The 23,813-nt window shown below is 35.6% G+C and overlaps 1 protein-coding gene across 2 annotated transcripts in view; it reads left to right on the forward strand.

The window, feature by feature from the left end:
* Positions 1-23,813, forward strand: part of TRIO (trio Rho guanine nucleotide exchange factor) — a 253,223-nt gene that overhangs the window by 193,821 nt on the left and 35,589 nt on the right. For both annotated transcript variants that reach the window (XM_026701043.2, XM_087930714.1), the window contains 6 exons: positions 14,358-14,650; positions 15,383-15,553; positions 18,608-18,703; positions 19,108-19,256; positions 20,261-20,327; positions 22,440-22,543. In XM_026701043.2, the coding sequence (XP_026556828.1) occupies positions 14,358-14,650; positions 15,383-15,553; positions 18,608-18,703; positions 19,108-19,256; positions 20,261-20,327; positions 22,440-22,543 (880 nt within the window). The remainder of the gene's footprint in view (positions 1-14,357; positions 14,651-15,382; positions 15,554-18,607; positions 18,704-19,107; positions 19,257-20,260; positions 20,328-22,439; positions 22,544-23,813) is intronic.

Raw genomic sequence — 23,813 nt, forward strand, 5'->3', positions numbered from 1 at the left:
AGTAGCTGTGCTGAAGACAAGGGAATTTACAAGAGCTGAAAGCTTAAATGCATTCTCTACCCCACCTCCTGGCCAGGGAGTACTTAGAGTGGAGAGGAACAGGAGAACACCAGCATAGCCTTTGTGTAGAAATTCTCTTCAGAAAAGTACAGCAGTGGCGTAAGGACTTTACAGCCGCTACAGTTCACCATGTCAGATAGAACCGACACTCTGCAATCTCATCATTCTCCATACTGTGGAAATGGACAGTCTGACAACTGTAAATATTGGATCCTGGACTTAGGTATAAATGTTACTCAAAATTTCTTGAAAGCTGGGATGCATGTTTCTGTGTGTTCGTGATATTTTTCCATTGCAGAAGCAGATGCATGTAGATGAATAAATCAGGGCTTCAAAGTAGAATCAAATGTATTTCCAATAGATTCTGGGAAATGGATGAGAATCTTTAGCAAATAAATGGACTGATTCTATTTGTAGCAAGCTTTATAAGGAAAATGCATATTAGAAATGGGAAGTTAGCACTGGTATAACATATCTCAAGCTGCCTAATTATATTTATTTGTAACCAAATCAAAACTAAAATTAAAAATGTAATGTATGAAAATATCAGCATTCAGTTAAGTATCTTCTAGAAAGTATACCACATCAAATTAGGCAAAAAAGGTTATTATATTTCCTTCATTGTGCACTTTGTATTAGATAGGTACAGAAAGTTGTACCTTTGGTTCTTAATAGTTTTGGCTGTTTTAGTCTTTTTCATAAAGACAGCATTGGGGTGGGGAGGTATTGATGAATGGATATGCATTTTTCGCTTTCCTGCATGCAAAATAATGAATTCAGATAGAACTAACATACTGGTTTTGTTTTCTGGGCAGACAATAATAATAAAACCTTAAAAATATACCTTTAACAGAGGTTGTGAAATGCTTGAGTACATTTTAATCTTGTCAGTGCATAAAAGCTGGAACATCTTTTGATAAAGCCTTTGAATTTATATTTTCATTATCATACAGTTTGATTAAAATATACCCAGATATGTTTGTATTTTTCTGCATATATTGATGGCAATAAGCAATCTCAGTATTCTAAAATTTTAAAGTACTCTAATGTAACATGTACATCCCAGCCCTTTGCATAATCTCTCAGAGCTTCTGTCACTGTAAATATCTGTGGCAGCTGGTTGAGTTCAGAATAATTTCAGTATAAACATGTCAGTGTCTGTATATCTCAGTTAGAGGTATTTACTTATTTATGGGTATATTAGTATTTCAGACAAGTGTTATGCTGAATACTGAAATGATAGGAAAACAGCAGGAAACTGTTTTTATTGTTGTTCATTCATGAAAGTTTTACTTCTGCCTTCTGAAAAGTGTGATAGTTTCTTGATGAATATTTGATATCTTCCCAGAAGCATTAATTGCAAAAATATTTCTCAGATGCTCCAGCCTGTAGTATTGGTAGGATAGATACTGTAAGAGGTAAAATAATCATATTGTTGTAAATCATGTTCTTGCCATTTTAGGCTTAATGTATGCTCCCGCTTATCATAGGCAACAGGAAGTAAGTGCATCTTATTATTTGACACAAGTTTTTATAAGTTGCTGGATTTATGAGGTGTCTAAAAGAAGAAAATGCCAGGTTTTTTAAAAAGAAATTTCTTTAATGCAAATAATAAATCTCCTTTCTTTTAATATAATCTGTATACTAAGTGTATTGAAAAAAATAAAATTACTAATTACAAAATATTCACATTTACTGGATTTTTGAATTCTTGATTATTATCAAAATATCCAGATATTGCAAATTTTAGGGTGGAAAGAAATTCAAAGAGTTCTTCTGAGGCATCCCTTATGCCTCCAGTTAAACATGGCTAGCAAACAGATCTCATTCCAATGAGGTTACAAAGACTGTTGAGTCACCTTGCAATAAATTTATTGTTCTCTGGGGCTTGTGCAAATCAATCTTATTTTGCCCTAAACTTGATCCATTGCAATATCTATTAAATGCTCACACATTCACATCTATTAAATATTCCCATGTAAAATTGCTATGATTTTATAAAGTGACTATTTCTTTTTAAATACGGGGAGATTATAATTAGAAAGATGTAATCTTTCTTGATCCATTGCTTCTCTCAATGAAAATAAGCAGTCCTGAAATACTATTTTCTCCCAAATATCTAGAATTACTAAATCACAATTTTAGGGTACTTACCTGTTGAGACAAATATTTTTTGCCATAATGTAATAATGTAATATTTTTTATAATGCTGTAACCCATGGTTTTTTTTAAAAAAAAATAAGGGGAATGTTTATAGTGTTATATGCCACACTGATTTAAAATAGAAATGCAGTTTAGGATTCTCTTGCCTCCTTTACAGTTAACACATAATCTTATACCATCTTTGAAATGTGGAAGTAGCCTGGATAGTAGATACTGCCATTTCTCAGTGTCCTCTTTCATTTTGCAGACCCAAGTCTATCAAAAGAATGACCACTTGAATGGAAATGGAGAAAATCCTAGGGTTATTCCAATCAAGCCAAATTAAACCATATTTGCATTGCTATTCCATGGCATTGAATAATGCTTAATTCAGTCTCCATTGTTCCCATATGGAATAGGATGTTATTGTTTTCCCTTTTATGCAACACTTGTTCCAGGATATTGGATAGAGAAGCCAGACCTTTAGATTTGGTATATATTTCTTCTATGTTTTTTCTAAAAGAGTAGATCAGCCTGGGAGTTATTTTTTATTCTTACTTATCTTTGGATTCTCAGGAAACATGAGCATCCATAAAGGTGGGGTGGGCCAGGGGGGAAATAGTGTATGTGTGACTACATCACCATATCGGCTTACATCAGACATTAGGATTATATGAAATAGTGATATTTGTATGAAGACATCATAGGGGTGTGTGGTGTCATTTTGGTGTCATATTTTGCTGTGGACAGTTGCAGTTATCTCTAGATCACCAGCAACTATCATTCTTGTGCTGTTGGATTTGGTGGTATCTCCCCTGGCTTAGTTACACCCTGAGTTGGCTGTTACAAAAGGCAAGTATCCAAAATTTCATTTGAGGCAAAATATTGCATCTAGGCTGTTAATGAAAGCATAATATTGAAGGATTTTATGTCTATACTGAAACATTTGCCCTGCATTGTATTTGTTTTCTAGATTCCATTTTAAACAATGGTGTTGGCCTTTAAAAATCTTACATTGTTACTTTAGGGCCTGCCTATCTCAGTATGAATTCTTAGATATTAGTCAATAGGACAACCCCTACCATATTGAAGAATGTCTTCCTTTCTAATATCCATTTGTCAAAAACATAGAAGAGGATCCTCTTCCGTGTTGCTTCCAACTTATTGAATATGGTTCCCTAAAAATGCAATTCATAGTTCACTTTTTCAACTTTCAGGAAGGAAATCTTCCCCCATCTCTAGGGTTTATGTATTAATCTAAAACTTATTAAACTGTTCTTATCAATGTTTTAATTGTTATTGTTTCAAGCTTTGAGTGTCCTAGAGACAGTAAAATGGAAACCAGTGAGATATAGTGGATAAGATGCTGGAGCAAGTTTAAATCCCTTGTCGGATGGTGGTTATGGGAAAATATTGGAGGAGGAAGTATTATATATGTTACCTCAAATTCTTGAGGAAGGCGGGATATAAATCTAATAAATAATAGTATATATAGTTAAAATAAATATATAAAAAGAGTCTATTAATTGTTATTGTTGTGGAGAATTCCTCCCAGATAAAGATGGGGCAGAAATAATTAAGAGGAGAAACTACAACTAGAAATTACAAATATCATATGCAAATATTAGTGGTTAAAGAAAATGTATCAGTATGGCAGAAAAAAACAAAAAATATAGGTATAAATGCTACTTACTTAAATAGTGTCTACCTTCATAGCCAGAAAAAACATAGATTTACAATACATCAAAAAAACAGATAGCATTATGTGACTTCAGTAATTAAGTGTTAATACTGTAAATGCAGATTAACATTATTACATTACAGTTTAGATTATCTCAAATTAATCATTTAATGATTCATTAATGTAATTAATAAAGTATCCTGCTACGAACGGATCATATTTGTATAACTGTCACTGAGAGATGAGAAGTCAATAAGAAATGTAAAGTTTTTTAAAAAAATTCAAGAAACAAGACAGGGTAATTAAGAGTGCAAAACTGTCTTTCCTGAGCCATGTTAGCACAGTGGTTAGAATGCAGTACTGGAAGTTAATTCTGCTGACTGCCAGCTGCCAGCAGTTCAGTAGTTCAATTCTCAACAGCTCAAGGTTGACTCAGCCTTCCATCCTTCTGAGGTTGGTAAAATGAGAATCCACATTGTTGGGGGCAATATGCTGACTCTATAAACTGCTTAGAGAGGGCTATATAGCATTGTGAAGGGATATATAAGTCTTAAGTGCTATTGCTATTCCCCGTAATATTTCCTCCAACAATTTCATTTATAAGATTAGTTATCATTGGTCATTAGACATTTTTGGTGTGAATGATGGGAATTGTAATTCAGACCATCGGGACTGCAGCATATGGAAGGAGTTTTCAATTAAGCTTTTACACGTTTTGATGGGTCTAAGTTTCATTTTTGCACAGTCAAGCAAGATCTGGGAGTTTCATTCTCTCCAGTTGAAAGAAATGCTATCTTTCTTCACTGAATAGCAAGTATGGAATATTTACAAATACATACAGTTTTTATTACATGACTGTATTTCAGGGAACTGGCACCATAGATTTAGCACATCTGGTTCCCACAGTCTAGATTTTCTGCTTCTGTTCCCATTATTTTCTGGACCATGTACATCCTTGTCCATTACACTTCCTATGCCTTTGGTTTGCATGTTAGACCATAGTGTGAGTCATACTTCCATCTGTGGTATTTATTGGCATGATTGATTCTAACTACATTTCAGATAAATTTATGGATTAAATGGAACATGCCTCTTTTCTCCTTGTATTTAACATTCTCTCCAGGGTGATGATCATATGTAGGGATCCCTGGGAAAGGCCATTCAGGAAAAGAGGGTGAAGACTGGAATGCAATAAAGTAACTAGTATAGCTGACAGAGTGGTGTAACTCTTGGATTTCAGCCAGCTCCTAAAGACACATATAGCCTTAGCTTTTCTGGCACAGATGGAAGTTGTTAAATGTGTTTCTGTAGACCTCACCAGTCGGCCAGAACAATGACTGCAAAATCTCTCCTGGAATGGAGCACATCTGGGACCGTAGGAAGGCATGTCTGAGAGTTAATATACTGCAGGCCCATATTTCCTTTCTACCTTCTCTCAAGAGCTCTTTTGTGCACGTTTTATAAACAGGAAGTTTAAGCTAAAGTATCATGTAAGAAACCTGATTTTTTTTTAAAAAAAAACTGTGTGTATATAAAGCTTACTAATTTTTAAGTCCATTATTTCTATATAATATTGATTTGCATTGGTATTGTACTCAATTTTATGTATTACCAAATGTAGCGTGTTTTAGACAACTGCAAGGCATTATAAGTTAAAATGTCTTAATATTTATATAGGCTAACAATGGGGGAAATCCCAGTGCGGGGAAAAATTTCACAGTAAATGGGGGGAGGGATTTGTTTCCCAGAGTCTTAATTATTTGCCCCCAGTGTCATACTTAATGAGTGAAAGAGAACTGAAGAAGCATTGCAGATGACAAAACAAAAGAAGAAAATTGCCTTCAACAAATCTACCAGATTGGTAGAAATAGCCTAACAAAATTTATGCCTCATTTCAGATTGTTGGGGAAAAAAGTAGAACCTACTCCTAAAATAAATATTTTTTTAACAGGATAATTTCTTGGCTCAGTGTTGACCAAACATAGAACATGCAGGAGAGAATGGAATATTGTTGCTTTAGGCTAATGAAAGTTTCTGCCAATTTGCATTCTCCTTTTTCTAGTAATTTCTATGTCCCCCTTGCAGAGAGAGTTCATACCTATCACTCTAAACAATCTAATTCACTGAATAGGATCCATACATTGGCAAAAAGAGTTTTCCTCTGCAATTTGAGAAAGAGAACATGACACACACATCCCTGTGCTTCCCTGGTTGTGGGAGACTGCTAGGCAACCGAGGCGGTTCCATCTGCTCGTTTTGTAGCAAGTCCTGCTCATCCATGTAGGCCTTCACCTGTATATCTGGGCTTTCTTCTCCAAAGTCTTCGAGGTTGAAGTTGAAGAAGGCGTTGTCGGCCATCTTCCGCCATGCTGCGGCCTGTGCCATCTTTCTTGTGGAGTTTCTTTGCCGTTTGGCCAACTCTAGTTTGGCCTGCGCTGTGGCCTGAGCTTTGGCCATTTCTGCCTGTTGACTGGCCTAGGCTTTGGCCATTTCTGCCTGTTGAGCTGCTATTTCTGCCTTCTGCCGTGTCACCTCCTCTGTTGTGCATAGAGCTGCGTTTGCTACTGCAACTTCTACTTAAGCTTCTGCAGCCTGGTCAGCATAGCTTGCTGCTTTGGAGGCCTTAGATGCGCCACTGTGCTGGGAGGAAGCTCTGGAAGGATGGTGAGAGCCGGCAGCAGAGAATTGGCGCGAGACACTGGAACCTGCTGCAGATCTAGTGGGCTTGGGGTAGAGGGAGGAGGCTTTCTTAGAATGGTGCGAGGAGGCTGCTTGTGATTGAAGACTTAGTTCAGAAGTGGCCTTCTCCCTCGGTGTTTGTTCCTCCTGTAGTGCATCGAAGAGCATGGCCTGGAGGGAGTTTTTTTCTTCCCGGATGTAGTCTTCACGTTCTTTGTTCGCCTTCTTGAAGCATTGAATGTGTTCTTGGAGCTCTGGGTCTTCCAGGTTCGACTGTATGTACTTAAGCTTACTTTCACTGTCTCTCTACCATGTGAGATGCTCCTCTATCTTTTTCTGTATTAGTAGGAGGCTTTTGAGGGGCAACTTGTTTTGGGGGGTATCGCAGATCCTTACCAGCTCCATCCATGCATCTGTAGGACAGCGATACTGCCAGGCCCAATCCTCTTTGAAGCGTGCCACCACAGGTGAGGTAAGCTTCCTTACTTGAAACTTTTTGACAGCACATTTAACTCCTTTCACAGCCCAGTGAACACCCAAGAAAGAAATAAGTTCTATCCGGTTTCCCCACCATATACATAAATCTGTTGCAGCATTCCTAATTTAACATTATAATAGATTGCTCTGCAGCTACATCTGTTTACTATATAATCTAAGCAAGGTTGACCATCATATTGTTGTCTGAGGGAGGGACATTTGTACAAAAGTGATTGCATGTAATCAGAAACAGTAGCTTTTTTATTCATTATTTCTGGAAGGAATTTAATCAGATAGAGCATTAAATCAGGGGAAATCATACAACTCCGTCCCCTCTCAGTTTCCTCGCTGAAAGGGGAAAGAGTTGTGTAATGCCCCTGATTTTCCTTCTTACTGAAGATTGTTTTTGGATAAAGTGTATCATTAAAGTATATTCTACTCCACACACTGCAATAATTTATTAGTTAAAGCATGGAATTCTTGGCACATTAAAACTAAACAAGCCAAAGGAATATTTAGATGGAAGAAAACTCTTGTCAAATATACAAATCCTAAGCTTCGGTTTCCATCTGGAAACAAGACCTGGGTTGGACCTTATTAACTCATTTAAGACAATGCCTGTTTCTGTAATAGGGAGAGTCATTGTTCATAAGTAACATGAGGAGTATATGGTCATTGGTTTAACAAGCAATTCCTATAGGAGGAATAGATTCAGATTTCCTCTTGGGATATGGATTTACATTAGGAACTCGTGCTTATTTCAAGGGAGTATGGAAAACATGGCAGTAACTTGGCAGCATGTTAACTTGTATAGATGAGTTTCTCTCTGTCCCTTGACAAACATTGGCAAAGATCCTATGCAATTCTTGTGATTAAGATTAGCGAAAAACCAGCACTTTCCTGGGTACAGAATAATAAAAAATGTCGTGCAGGTAACAACATGAGACAACTACCTCCTTTCCTTTGTAAATTGAGTGGCTTCCAGCCAGTGGAATTAAGAAATTACATAATGACTCGTAACTGTTGAATATATTCATGTATATTAACACTTCATTGGTTCTAAAGTTATAGTTTTTTTAAACTTTGCCCTAAACATAAACAATATGTACCATCTAGTACATATTGTAGTTGATTGAACAGCACCTATTGAATTTATTCATAATAGCAAACCTGAGGTAGTCTTCTGTGATATATAATACAGCCTGTTTCCTCCTTGTGGTTGTAGATTCCTGCCTTCTTCACAGGCTGCAGCATCATGCCAATCTTGGATCAACATGAAGGAGGCTTCATTGATTTTATAAATGGATGCAGGTGTTTTGATCTAGTATATAAAAATATGTGCCTTCAGGGCTACACAATCCAATGTGATTGTTAGTCATGTAGAATCTGGCTTATAGATAAGCTACATGTCAGAAGTAGGCAAAGATCCAATTAATATAATATATTAGTATGGCTGAAAGCATCCCTGAAAAGCTAATAAGCAGTAAAATGAGATCTATTTCTTCTTTAGCTTCAGGTGCTGATATATACATACCTAATGATATATAACAAAATATAAAGTACCAGTTCAATGAGTTGACCTCTTTATATTCTACTCATTTTATAGTTTTTAAAAAATCTTTTGCTTTTTGAAAAAATTGTGAATTACTTGCTGTACTTCTGAACTTACATAACTTGCCAACCTGTATAAAACTTCGTTTTATGGGTCCTTTGCCATAGTCCTTCACTGGTCTAATGAAAATAATTCCCTGAGTGCTTGGTGGTGTTTATTTTTCTATAGTCTTTGCAATATGTAACTTAAAGATATATGTAGGATCTGAGATTTCATTAAAAAAAATGGCTAGAATGGGCTAATGAGTTAATGGGTTTCTTCAATTTCTGAAATGCCCGAAGAAAAAATGTGGTAGGCTGCACAGAATTGCCTTAGAAATAATTTTATTCATTTGGTTCTTTATTCCTTACTTTGTTCATTATAGTCATCTGGTTCACAGCAATGGATCATTGTTGACAACTGATTAATTGAAACATGCAAACAGTAAATTTGTTTAAAATAAATCATAAATCATACATTTTCACCAACAGTGTGAGAAATTCAGGAAATTAGATAATTGACAACTGTAAAATTATACAGGACGTTCAGAAAGCAAAGTAACATACCTGATAAAGCTTGAGATCCATTTTCACTTGGTCCCTGTGTATTCAGAACATTCTTGACCAGTACATTTTGCTTAAATTTTATTCTAAATAAAGTACACAAAATCATTCCAGTGGCAAATACATTTTGGTTAGTTGAAGGTAGTCTAGTGTTGTGGTTAAGGCACCAGGCTAGAAACTAGGGAACCATAATTCCTAGTCCCACTTTAGGCACAAAGCCAACGGACTGACCTTGGACCAATAAGATACACTCAGCTTTGGCAAGCAAGCAATTTTCGGAAAAACAGGAAGTGATGAAACGAGGCTAGTTTTGGGCCTGCAAAGCCTGCAGAAGCCTTTCTCAAGCCTTTGGGAGGCCAAAAAAGGGCTCAAACTGGCCGAAAAATCAGCTGTGAGGTGCGCGCATGCCCAGTGAAGTAAGTTTGCCTGCAGCTCTCGTGCTGGCACAAATGGCTCTGTGTGCCACCTGTGGCACATGTGCCATAGGTTTGCCGTCACAGATATATACTATGCTATTTATTCAACTTGTATACTCATCCATTTCACATATGTGAAACTGTGATTTACCCTAAAAATGAGCAAGAATGATAAAAAATAAAAACAACAAATGTTCTAAAACCACTATTAAAAATGAAATTAAATACAAAATATAACCACCATTAGCAAGTGAATGCAAACAGTATATTCCATTCAATACTGGTAGCCTTCAACCTATAACAACTATTCATTCAGCAACTGCTTGAAGTTAGAATGATATTAAACAAGTGTTGAACATGATGGTCAGGGTTCTGGCCATCCAAGTATTCCCATGGTTCTGTGATTGTGATCTGTATGCTTGGCAACCAGTTTGGTTGCAATGCCCTACGGCCACATGATTGCCATTTGCAATTTTTCCTGTTGGTTTCCCTAGAAAGTCAATGGGGAAGCCAGCAGGGAAGGTCACAGGTTTTTAGAGTAAGTCTCTCCTACCTACCTCACTGTCCCTCAACCCCTCTGTGACTGCTCATATCATGCTGGCCATTTGCATACCTGAGTGGACTTTTTGTAACCCTCCTTCATACCCTCCTCAGACAGTGCTATACCTCTCATGCACATAATGTCACCCAACTCATACTTGGCTTCTTCCATACTCTTCCCAGCATTTCCACACACACACTTTTTCTCCCACCTAGCAGGAATCATTTACCTGTCTCTTGGCCTGGGACTTGCAACTTTAACTGATTTTGATAGGGGGAAACCAGCAGGAAATTGTTCTTTCCTAGTGACTATGAGATTTGGTACAATGATTCAATCATGCTTTATAACCACATTGCTTAGCGACAGAAATTCCATTCCTAATTGTCTTTGTAAGTCAAGGAATACCTGCATAACCATTGGAAAGGTTCACTACTACTACTGGACCCCTAATCATGGTGGCGTAGCCATGTCTTCAGCCCCTTCCTAAAGGCCAGAAGGGCAGGGGGAAATCTAAATTCCAAAACTAATATTGTGCTGTACTGTACTCTACAATACTGTATTATACTGTACTACTATTCAGTATATTTTGCATTTTTGTTGGCTACTAATGACCCTCTGAAGGAAAGAAATGTTGCAGTGTAATAGATGAAGACATAAATGAACACCTCTGGATTTCAAGTTAACAATGACAATTAAGTTAATGTTGTTTCAGCTTAGCCTAAAAACCCGAGTGATTTAGAAAGTGGCCTGTTTCCCATGTAAACAAGAAAGGAAATGACTTCAGACTAAGTTCTGTCCAATACTTTCTTCAACTCTTACACTATTTAACTGTCGTGTTCTTCAGATGCAACAACTTCTTGCAACATTTGAACATCTACACAGGACAACTGAACAAAGACTTTATATATACGAACAACAATTGCTTATTGTTTATATAACATCATACAAACATATGCACGCACTTGCACACAAGTGCACATAGTTCAGCATTTTCAAGGTGCTTTTTATATGAAATGTATGATCTGTATTATACTTTTAAGGTTTACTGATACTGTTTTCTTCATGATAGAAAATAGGACTTTAATAGTGTGACTGTAGTGACAAATTCAAAACAGCAGATTTAAACTTAATTTATTCTAATTTGCTTTCTTAGACATTAGAGATATTGTAATATACACGTTATTATATATAATAAAAGTCCCACTTGCTATCATGAAGAGAAAAATATTAATATGTGTGTGTATATATCAGATTTAACAAATTATGGATACTTGCTGCTTCTGAGAGGGAGGGGGAGAGAGGGGGGCAGGCCACCATCTTATCCTGAAGGAAAGAAATAAAAGTAGTCAGCCTGCACTTTAGTTAATGTATCATGACATCTATGCGTCTTATGTGCACCATGCTTAAATTTAATTTTCTTTCATGGTACCCTCTAAATAAAGAAAAGTAGGTTCATCTGATAAATTGAAATGTTTTTCTTCTTTTGCCTGCTAGCATTTGGGGGCCTGTGCTGCGTGCATGTCAAAGTCAATCCCCATTACTTTTAGTAATATATTCCTGATGTAAAAGATCTTGGGTAACAAGTAGGCTGTTTCATCAGATAGCATTTCCCTGAAATACTTCGTTGGGCTTAGATGCATTTAATCTCTGCATGTACTCACATAGAAAGAATGTCACATGAAAATAATTTGCCAAATTGTTGTAAATTGGCAGTTTCATCATGCTATCTTTTTCTGCAAGGTCCCTGACATTCTTTCCCTTGTTAAAGGATAATAAATGTTTCTATATAAAAAATTAAAATCAAAATGCTTCCTCATAATGATTCCTAGTAATGTCTTCCACATTTTCATTAAATTACAAATTGATCTTATCATTGATTTAATGGAATAGAATGGCTTATTGTGCAATTTTTAGAAGGAACGTGTGATATTTTGTAGTAATAAACATTCAGTTGAGAAAAATCTAACTGTTTTATTTGCACTGCAGTTCCACAATCAAAGATAGACTCCCTGGTCTTATCTTAAGTAACTTGGTTGGAATACAACCAAGAAATGTAAGCAGCTGCTTTTGAAGCATCAAGAACCAAGGCATGATTGGTTTGTTTTTTTTTAAAAAAAAAAATCAACGGCAACAATCCCAGATAACCAGGGTCATGTTTCTCAAGCTGAGAATGAACAGTAATCTTTAGTTTGGCTGGAAAAGTAGCTTTCATTATTTGTTTTTGTTGTAGCTTAAGTACTCTGCTTCCCCTTCAGTTTTTTTTTAATGTGTATGGACTTTCTATGAACTTTGACCTCCATTTGCAGAGGCCCACATGGAGCTGTATTTCAAACCTGAGGAGACAGCATCAAATTATCCCTTGGAGGGTTTATGGGCCATCTAAGCAAAAGTACTGTACATCCTTAAGTAATCTGAAAAAATGATAGGAAAGTCCCAAACGCTCATCTGGTGTCTGCACTGTTTAATGATGTTACAAATTTGAACAATATTTTTGGTTCTTGGTCAGATATGGGTTAACAAAAGAGAAAAATGTTTATTAATTTGTTATTTAATCAATGATTAAATGTTAATATAAATGCAGGAACAGCAACAAATCACTTTGCTCATGTGTTTGCATATAACAATTGGGCTGTATTTTCATAGCATAGCAACATCATTTTCTCCATCCAATCCTTTTTAGTGTGAAACCTTTGATTTGCTAAAACAAGTAACTTTCAATTTTGCCTATGTTGGTTTGGAGTACTGTGCGCTATAGTGTGGTAAAAGATTTTCCATTTCTACCATGAAATGTGCCACTTAGCATATAATTTCATCTTGGAAGAAAAGGAATTGCAACAATATAAAGATAAAGGATGGACGTATGAAAAGTTATTGAAGTGCGATTCCAGTGGGCTTTCCTTCATCATGACTAATGCAAAAGAGATTTTTAAAAGAATGATAAATTGGAGAGAGAGGGAGAGGGGAAAACAGAGTTGCTTTTCTAAGGTCCTACCAGAAGCATGATTAAGAGTACTGGAATTCAGAATTATCATGGAAGGGTATAGAATGCTTATATCCTTTATTACTTGCATCATGTTGATCCATATGAGAAGCTAGCTTTTAACCATACTCTTTCAAAGGATAGCCCTGTGAGTGTGAAAGGTGTAAAACAGATATTTAGTAGAAGAGCATTCAAATATATCAGCCTCCAATATATAGTCAAAAATAAAATTACATGTTATATTTTGTTGTTGCTGTACAAATGAGGTCCTTATCTGAATATCAGATTGTGGCTGGTGCATCAGTGAGACAAGCAATGCTGTACCAATGACATGGAATTAATTTATAAAAGACCATGTCATTTCCACAATATCTTTTCAAGCCTTGAAATACTGCATAACACTATAAAGCAAACACATTCCTTCAAAATCAGTTAATTATTGCACAGTGATGAGGGTACATTGAAATTCTCACAATGGAGGAATAGATTATAAAGATGTCAGAAATGGCAAAACTGTCCTCTTTGGTACAACAGCAAGGACTTTTATAAAAGACTGGAACTAGTAGGAAATGACAGAACCCTTTTATAGATTTTTTTATGAAAATTGAAAAAAGTGAAGTGTGGGTTTTTTACAATTAAAAAAGGACTAAAGGACTGGAGAAACCTTGTAACCAAGAAGGAGGAGAGAGAATGAGCTTGTTTGTAACTATTGTAAAGAAAGTTGGAATTTGTATATTTACTTGTTTCTTTAAGCTATTTTTCTTTCTTATTCTACTTTGCTTTTTGCATTTTTCTTTCTCTTTATTTCTTTCCCCTTTTCATATTTTTTTTCCTTTAGTTTGCTTTTTACGTGTATAAAAATCTTAATAAAAACTATATTTAAATAATTGTGTTTTACATACTTGTGTTTTAAGGATGGCTTATAAGATCATTCCATCATGAGTTAGATACATTCCTTCATAACATACAAGGAACCATAATTATGAGCCATCTGGTTGCTAGCTAATATGTCAATGAAGGAATCCTTAGAATGGCAAAAGTATCTAACAAATTGTAATATGCATACAAACTGGTATTTATATAACTGCTACCGTAGCAAGTAATAATAGAGTTTCATAATGATTATAGTGAGAATGCATACATTTTTTTAACTTGCTTTGTAAAGCAGTTATTTCCCTCCCCCAGTTATTTCTTTCTTGTATTTTCATTGTTTTTTCTCTTTTTCAGATTCTCTTTCAGTTTCCAGCAATGATGCAAGCCCTCCTGCATCAGTAACATCACTCCAGCCCCATATGATTGGTGCACAAAGCTCTCCTGGTCCTAAACGCCCAGGCAATACTCTGAGGAAGTGGCTCACTAGTCCAGTGAGGCGGCTTAGCAGTGGAAAGGCAGACAGCCATGTAAAGAAACTGGCCCACAAACATAAGAAGAGCCGTGAAGTCCGCAAAAGTGCTGATACCAGCTCACAGAAGGACTCCGATGACAGTGCAGCTACACCCCAAGATGAAACTCTCGAAGAGGTAGGTGGTTTTTGTTACCTTCTTGTAAATAATTGCTTTCACTGCATCCACTTTTTTAACAACAAAAAAAAGGAACCCTTAACAAGCCATTTGTTTTGATATATTCCATAGCAGTCTTCCAGAAACAGCTATATCTGGCTATTTTCATTCTCCAAATTAGCTGTTTTTATTGATTATGCCTCTGTCAAAAATATATGACTAATGGCCCTGCAGGTTATTAAAATAAGCATTAATTGTGCATCTAGATCCATGCCACAGGTAGCATGAAGAGCCATTTGTGCGGGCACGCGAGCCCCAGACAAACTTACCTGCACTGCGCATGCATGCCCCTCCCAGCTGATTTTTGGCCTCTCATAGGCTTGAGGGAAGCCTCTCCAGCCTTTGGAGGCTGAAAAACAGGCCTGTTTCATCGCTTCTGGTATTTCTGGAAATATCAGAAGTGACAAAATGGGGCCATTTTTCGGCCTCCAAAGGTTGCAGAGGCTTCCGTCGAACCTCTGGGAGTCCGAAAAAGGCCTCAAACAGGCCAAAAATTAGCTGGGAGGCATGCACATGTGCAGTGCAGGTAAGGGGGCGGGGGGATCACGCACGCAGATGCAGGGGGCAAAATAAAAAAGTGCTGTGTTTCAGGAATACTGGCCATTTGTATTTGGGTATTTCAAATATAAAGGTATCAAGCACTTTATACATCATTGATCTAACCAATAAGCATGAGTATGATTCTCTTTGCAGAGAGGCCGGAATGAGGGCTTGAGTAGTGGCACCCTCTCCAAATCATCTTCATCTGGTATGCAGAGCTGTGGAGAAGAAGAAGGTGAAGAAGGAGCTGATGCTGTGCCCCTTCCCCCTCCAATGGCAATCCAACAACATAGTCTGCTTCAACCAGACTCACAAGACGATAAGGTAAAATGGGTGGCGAGACCTTCTCTGGCAGAATAGGGTGGGGGAATAACTGGTTCTCAATGGTCATGGCCTATTGTCATGCCAACTGGATCATGCCCAAAGACCCCAGTTTTCTATGGTGATAAAATACTGGACAAGAGATTTTGCAGAAATTATTCAACTTAAGCCGATTTATATAAGTTTTTCCTTTCATTCAGCTGTTGCACATGCTTTATTCTAGTTTTAATATTATTATGCACCAGCTGAAGACTCCCTATACTCTTTTAAGTAGATTTTGATACAGTGGAGTTGCATGCAGTTCAAAAACATGCTTTTGTACTTAATATATACTTGTGAATAACAAATACCTCTTGCCTTAATTGGTTTGTTAAAATGAGTTTCCATTGTACTCAGAATTAATTTTACAATGTGAGCTCTTGGGTTGTCTGTTTTCTTGGCAAAGTGCCATCATTCTCAGAAAGCCAGACATTTTCAACAGTTGAGTGTATGGGTTTTTTATTTCCTACTTTGCTTTTTGGAACTCTTGTGGGTTTCTCTTATGGATGTTAATCATTGCTAAGGTAACCACATCCTTAATGGTGGAGGGAATTTCCTGCATATCCGCTGAAAAAGACTCCCATGATATATAGAATGATGACAGAATCTGCAGTACAGTGTTCTTAGACATTAATAAAAAAATCCCTAAGGCTTAAAATCCTTTCTGCTCTTAGTTAGCTTATTTAGAAAAATCAAATATTTTGGCTCAGATTCAGATCTTGCTACAGTAGCTGCAAGTGTATAGAATAAACCCTATTTGACAAAGAGTATATCCATACTCTTCTCTGAGATGAATAATGTTTCCTATATGCAGTTGTGCCATGTATTTCACAGACATACAATATATATCGTACATACATTTTTCACAAGGAATCCAGCTGAAATGTTAAATATTAGAAATTATTTTAACCTTTGTCTTTTATCTCTTCCATACAGAGCTTAGGAACCAATCTGAGATACACAGATTTCTCAGCTTTCCTTCACTATCTCTATTGCCTCATAGTATTAATATTAGTGTGTATAGCAGAGATGTTCTAATTTTAGTGTGCATGGACATACAAGGAGGAAAGCAGTATTTTAACAACACTTCCACTCTGAAGATTAATTTTATATTACAAACTCCTTCCATGAAAAAAAGTGTTGATTTGTATAGATCTTCCAGCAGATGAATGTTGGTTACATTTTGTAAAAGAGAAATTTCTGTTTTTGTGGGTTAATAGCACTTTAGCACATGCCTTTTCAAATCAACAAATGTACCATAGTTTCATTTATCAATTGCACATTTCTCAGATACTTGCTGAAGAGCAAAAATGTAGTCTGCATATACTTGCCAGCATAAAACCAGACAACAGTTGCTAAGTGTTGCTTATCATTGCTTCTTGTACTTTTTCAATCAAAATTCTGCTAAATAACCTTTCCTAGCACATTTAACAAACTAAAATCCCTATAGATTTTGCATTCATTTTTGCTATACTTTTCTTTACATAGGGAAACAATTATTTCAGTCTTCAGTCAGAGATGCTAACCAAGTCAGACAACTACTCCATAAGCAAACTACATTCAGATTTTAATATTACTGAATATGTCTAAATCTGGACCATTGCCATTTTACAAGATTCTTACAGCATTTTTACCTTGTTTTCATCATTTGATACAACTATTTTATTTTATTTTGTTTCCGTTCCATTTTTGACATACAGTATTGCCTTCTATATTAACCATGAGGATATACTGATCAGCCTGTACACTCAAGAACAATAAAGCTCAGTTTTACTCTTAAGCATGCTTTTGTGAAGCAACCCAAAATCACCAGTCTAGAGACTAGCTTATAACTCAACATATTATTACAAATATCACACCAGGTAAATGCAGTAACATACACAGATACAGTAACATATACAGTAAAATGCAGTAACATACACAGATCTGTCAATCTATGATAATTCGTGTCTCAACAAATGAAGACTTGTGTCATTGGAAGGCACTTGCATCATCTATGGTCAATCTGTTTAGTAGTGCTTTATAAATAGCTTTTTATAACAATTGCTAAAACACTTGCTGTGCAGTATTTTTTTTCTTTGATTTTTCTTTTTTTTTCTTAAAAAATCACCTTTATTTAGCATCATGTTGCTTTTATGTTCTGTTGGATTTGGCACAGTTTCTGTGATTTCTTGTAAATCTTCCTTTTCCTTTGTTCCCATCCAGCTTAAGCTTTTTAATGCACACTAAAATTTATTTAGTATCTACATTATGGGACAGCCAATCTTCCAAAGATAAAGATGCACAACATTCCGTATTCTGAAATTCTTGATTATTTTTAAACTTTCTGTATACTAGTGGAAAAAAAACCCTTAAAATATTTAGCCCGTGGGACATTCGTGCTGTGCTTCCACTATGAAGTGAGCCTTATATTTCTCGTCTTCTGTACAGTTACATAGGAATAAATGCAGTCTGCAGTCAGACTTGTTTATTTACTAATCCCTCCAATCTCTTCCCAAAAGCTTCCTCTGGCCATACCATTTCTCATTATTTGAAGCCAGAAATTAGAATCCTATAATTTTTGAGGTTAGAGATCTCCCAGACTTCTGTTTCATGTTTATGATGTTAAGGAATCTCATCTATATGAGTTCTACTCCCCTTTAGATGTTCCATTTTAAAGAAGTTTCACTCTGACCCACAGATTCTTTATGTTTAGTTCTTTTCTCTGCTGCTTCATGTTAATATGGAATTTGGGGTGGATGAGGAAACCAATATAATTAGTTTTAATAATAATACAGAAAGATTAAAAGATTCTTCACAGGCCAATTGTACTTTACCATTGCCAAATGGTAATCAAGGAGTACAAGTAGGTGAGAGATACGGAGACTATAACATTTACACGTAACAGGATTTGCTTAAAACAAACTGTGCTTCTTTGAAATGAAATGAACTATTCATTTCAAAGGTATTAAAATATTTGTTGGGTAAGCTGGTTTTCTCACTTTATCTCCCCATCTCAATCTTAATTCCATTCTATAGACATCTTCTCGTTTATTGGTACGTCCTACCAGCTCAGAAACCCCCAGTGCAGCAGAGCTGGTCAGTGCCATAGAAGAGCTTGTAAAGAGCAAAATGGTGAGTGCTCTTTTTTATTGTTGTTGTTGTTTACTGCTTCTTTTAGAAAGCTCAGACTTGCTTATGTGGTATATTGTCTAATGATAATAATTAAGAGACTATGAGAATCTTAATTGATCTAAATAAAAATGTGCTATCCAGCATTAGGGTTTTTCCCCGCCCAACTATATCACCATCCGAATAGCCCTGGAAAAAATAAATTTAGAGGGAAAGCTTTTTAACTCCCCTGGAGTAATTTTTTAAATTTATCTAATAGTAAAAATTAAAGTAGCATGTTTGTTAAAATAATGATAGGCTATGTATTATTGATAGCTAAATGTTGTGTGTCATCAGCTACTGCCATATTACATTTGCAATGCATACAATGTAAAGGAAATAATAATTGATTTTCAACTTGGTCTTAGGCTCTAGAAGACCGCCCAAGTTCATTGATGGTAGACCAGGGTGACAGTAGCAGCCCATCATTCAATCCCTCAGACAACTCACTTCTTTCTTCCTCATCACCCATTGACGAGATGGAAGAACGGAAATCCAGTTCTTTAAAGAGGCGACAGTAAGATTAGACTATCAATTTCTTTAAAGTGTGTAAATTTAAAGTCTTTAAGGTTGTTTTCATTCTTCTCTAAGACAAAATTAAACAATCAGTTTTTTTGAAGACTTCGCCATATTTTGAATGTCTTTTATTATACATGACCAGACTTTTTTTAATGCTTTCAAATAGATAGCAAAGAGATTGATCGATTTTTAAGATTTTTGTTCCATCTTATATCTGATGAATCAAGACTGCATATGTAAAAACAGAAATTTCACCATTTTAAAAAATTGCCCTTTCAAGTACAATAATTAACATTGCACATTAAATAATGGCGATAGCATCACCAATTGAAGAACTAAAGCAGAACTCCCTTAGCAAGGTTTGGATCTTACAGCTAACACGCTCAAATTTTTATGTTTAGCTTTTAGTTATTCTTCAGTTTTGCTCAAATGATAACAGGAAGGATCAAGAATGCACTTATAATACGTCTACTTGTAAAATAAAGTAATATATAAAATCCAATAGGCATAACAGTTTTTATACATTCTTAAAATGAATTTTAGGTGGGGGGGGGCGGTTTTTTTTTAACAAGAGCTCCTGAACGGTTACATTTAGGAATATCTTGTTGCTTATTCTTTTTTTTTCTCTTTTAACAAAAGCTCCTGATCTTGTACTGAAATCTTCATAGTCTTCATTGCAAAGACTACACCCAAGTATCTTCTTATGGGAAAACCAGTTTCTTTTCCAACAGTCTAGAGGGGATAGAATGATAGATTGACCAATGATATCAAATATGAATCTAGCCCAAAGCATGAGAGAATAGCCAGCAATGTCATCAGGATGGGAGTCAGACAGATCTATGGGAGGAGATCATTTTGTTAATTTCTTATTATAACAACCAGACAGTTCTTCCTTGCGTCTTCAAGAATATACCTTATCTCTCTAGTTATAAATAGTTCTTAATTTATCAATTAATAGCTAAAATCATCTCTCTGTCATTTTAATTGTTCATAATTTTACAGGTATGTCCTACAGGAATTAGTGGAGACAGAACGAGATTATGTGAGAGATCTTGGCTATGTAGTAGAGGTATGTCTATCCTTATCTGAGCAGATTGGTTTTAATTTTTGTCAAATCAGAAGCATGAATTTACCATTCCTCTCAATCCAATCATCTTTCAGAAGGCATTGTTAGCAATACAGGTAGTCCTCAACTTACAATAGTTTGTTTAGTGATGGTTCAAAGTTACAATAGCACTGAAAAATGTGAACGATGGTTTTCCATAGTTACAACCTTTCTCCATGATCATGTGATCAAAATTCAGATGCTTAGTACCTGGTTCATATTTATGACCTTTGGTGTGAGCCAGAGTCATGTGATCACATTTTTCAACTTTCTGACAAGCAAAGTAACAGGGAAGCCACATTCACTTCACAACCATGTGAGTAACTTATCAACTGCAGTGATTCACTTAACAACTGTGACAAGAAAAGTTGTAAAATGGGACAAAACTAATTAAATATCTCACTTAACAACATAAAATTTAGGCTCAATTGTGGTCATAAGTTGAGGACAACCTGTACATTAAGAAAACTATTTTAATTTGTTTTTAATGAAGTACACTAGTCCTTTTGGTTAAAAATAAAATCGGTTAAAATTTGCAGTCACTGGATTTTCTGATGTTGTTGGAGTGCTAGCCATAATATTTCAAAAGAAATTATTACTTACTGTCAGTATAACTGTTTATAGATATCTAGACATGTAAATTTCAAAACTTGGCAATAATTAATTTCCATTCCAACACAAGACTAGCATTGCATGGTGTTTATTGACCCTGTAGCAAAATAAGTCGTTGAGTATTTAGAACTGGCTTGATGTACAGTAATATTTGTAGTTAAGGACTCTGTTGAATCCTTGTGTAGGAATATAAGCAATGAAATAACTGACAGCCTTGGTGTTTTAGAATGGACAGCTGAAGCATATTTTAATCGTTGTGTGTGTTAATAAATACAAGAATCCTTGAATGAAGAAGCAAGTTTTAAAAAGGCAGCTAACATTTGGGAAGTTAATTAAAACTGGGCTGATTACAGGTATACACAAGTTCTCACACATGTCTACTATAGAGTTTTCTAGAATTTAATTATTTATATATTTATCAATTTTATTATTTTATTGGTATTCACTGTTAAATTTTTGATTTGGAGGATCAGTATTGTTCACTGCCTCAGTGATATTATGGCTATATTTTTTTTCACTCAGTGATATTATGGCTATAATTTTTTCCACGTAATAATGTAATAATGTATCTGGGTATGTTCACAGAAAAACTGTTCATAGAATTACAAGCTTCTGAACACTGAAAAGCATAGAGCTATAATCATAAAATTATTGATTCTGAGCAGATATAATTTGATTCAGAATAAATATCTAGTAGATTTCCTATGTACTCATTTAGGAGAATTATAGACACAATTAGAATTATTAGCTGGCCCAAATTGTCAGGCTAAGTAATTTGCCAAGCAGTTACAAGTGTAGATAGACTGACAGACAAAAGTATATACAAGTAGTCCTTGACTTATGACCACAATTGAGCCCAAAATTTATGTTGTTAAGTAAGACATTTGTTAAGAGTTTTGCCCCATTTTACAACCTTTCTTGCCACAGTTGGTGAATCACTGTACTTGTTAAATTAGTAACACAATTGTTAAGTGAATCTGGCTTCCCCATTAACTTTGTTTGTCAAAAGGTGAACACATGTCCCCAGGACATTGCAACCGTCATAAATAGGAGAGGTTGCCAACCACTTGAATTTTGATCACATGATCACGGAGATGCTGCAATGGTTGTAAGTGTGATAAATGGTCATAAGGCATTTTTTTCAGGGATGTTAACTTCAAACAGTCACTAATGCCCCATTTTTGGTTGTCTACCTTGTGCGGATTAGAATTATTGCTTTTTTTTATACTGGCTAGGAAATTTGCAAATTGTAGATTAAAATGTCACTAGCTTGATAAAAGGCTTGGATAAGGTAAAAATTCATATCCAGCACAACAGCATTCCACAACAAATAACTTGTGTAAGATCGCCATGCATCATTTTTCTATAAAACATTTTGAACAGTGAATGGGATAGTACAAATTTAAGCATATCTGCAGATAAATAACAGGGTCCTTATTGATTTTTCTTGCTAATTTATTTTAGGGTTATATGGCACTCATGGAAGAAGATGGTGTTCCTGATGACATGAAAGGAAAAGACAAAATTGTGTTTGGCAACATTCATCAAATATATGACTGGCACAGAGAGTATGTATATTTTTTATTTTTGAATAAATTTCATACTGTAAGACTCACTGAAGAGTAAACTAACTCAAACATTACAAGATACCATGTTGGAAAAATATTTGGATGGGCTTGAAAGATGATAAAGGCAAAGAAGTGACTTCTTTATTTGATATGTTTTTGTTTTATCAAAATTGAGTCCAAATTTACCTGCAGATAGCCATTATGTCACAGTAATTATTTTTAATTTGTACAGTTCCACAGAAGTAACAATCAGATGTAACCAAAAGTATTGGTACTCCTTCACTTCTCCCCCCCCCCCATCCCAAAATTGCTATGATATAATTTGGAAGTAATACAAATAAATGGCATCCACCATTCTTTATTTTGTAATCCACGGGTATCAAACTCACAGCATCACAGTGCCATTGTGACATTTTGCAACGTTTTTCCCATCCACAGAGCTGAGGTGGGCATGGCCTGCTCATGATGCATCCAGCTTACGGGCCACCAGTTTGATAACCCGGTTGTAGTCCGTAGAACTGACACTTTATTTTGGTGTCTTATTCTGGAAAATAATAAAACATATAAAAGTGACATTGTCAGTTAGACATTGATTATCAAAAGAAGCACAGTTGTTTACTTTCAGTAAATTGCTATTCAGAATAAAGACCCTGCACTTGGCATGAATTTTCCGGAGCCCAAGAGCAGACTACTCTGTGCAGATCAAGATTAGCATGGAAATGTAGATAATTCAAGCTGGTTATTAGTGTAACTCTCTGTGTAGATTTCCAAGTCCCAGAATTCTCAGCAAACCTAAGCTGGCTGGGAAATTTTGGGAGTTGAAGATCATGCATGTATCAGGATGATGCTTCAATAGCTACCCATTACTCCTTATAACCTATTTCTATTAAGCATTCTACACAGCTTTCATCAGGATCACCCTCTACTTACGTGGATTGGTCAAAATCCTTTGGATATACAATAACATTTCTTTTAACAGTGGGGAGGAACTTTTATTAAACTGACAGATTTAGCTGAAAATTTAAGTCCCCCCATTTTATAACTGAAGAAGTCTGCCATAGAGAACATTTCTATTTTGAGACCCAGTTAGCATTTGGCCCCTGGGCTGAATATATGAAAGAGAGATATTGGAAAGTCTACAGGTAAAAATAATTGTCTGATGAACTAATCATATTCAAAAGGCATTTCACAGGGGATTTGGCTGTCTGAAGAATTGGTATGTGAAACAACTTTATTACCATTATTATTAGATCTCAAAATGGCCACCTGT

This window comes from Pseudonaja textilis, chromosome 3, assembly GCF_049901715.1.
Source record: "Pseudonaja textilis isolate UNSWEBS1 chromosome 3, rPseTex1.2, whole genome shotgun sequence".
Lineage (NCBI taxonomy): Eukaryota > Metazoa > Chordata > Lepidosauria > Squamata > Elapidae > Pseudonaja > Pseudonaja textilis.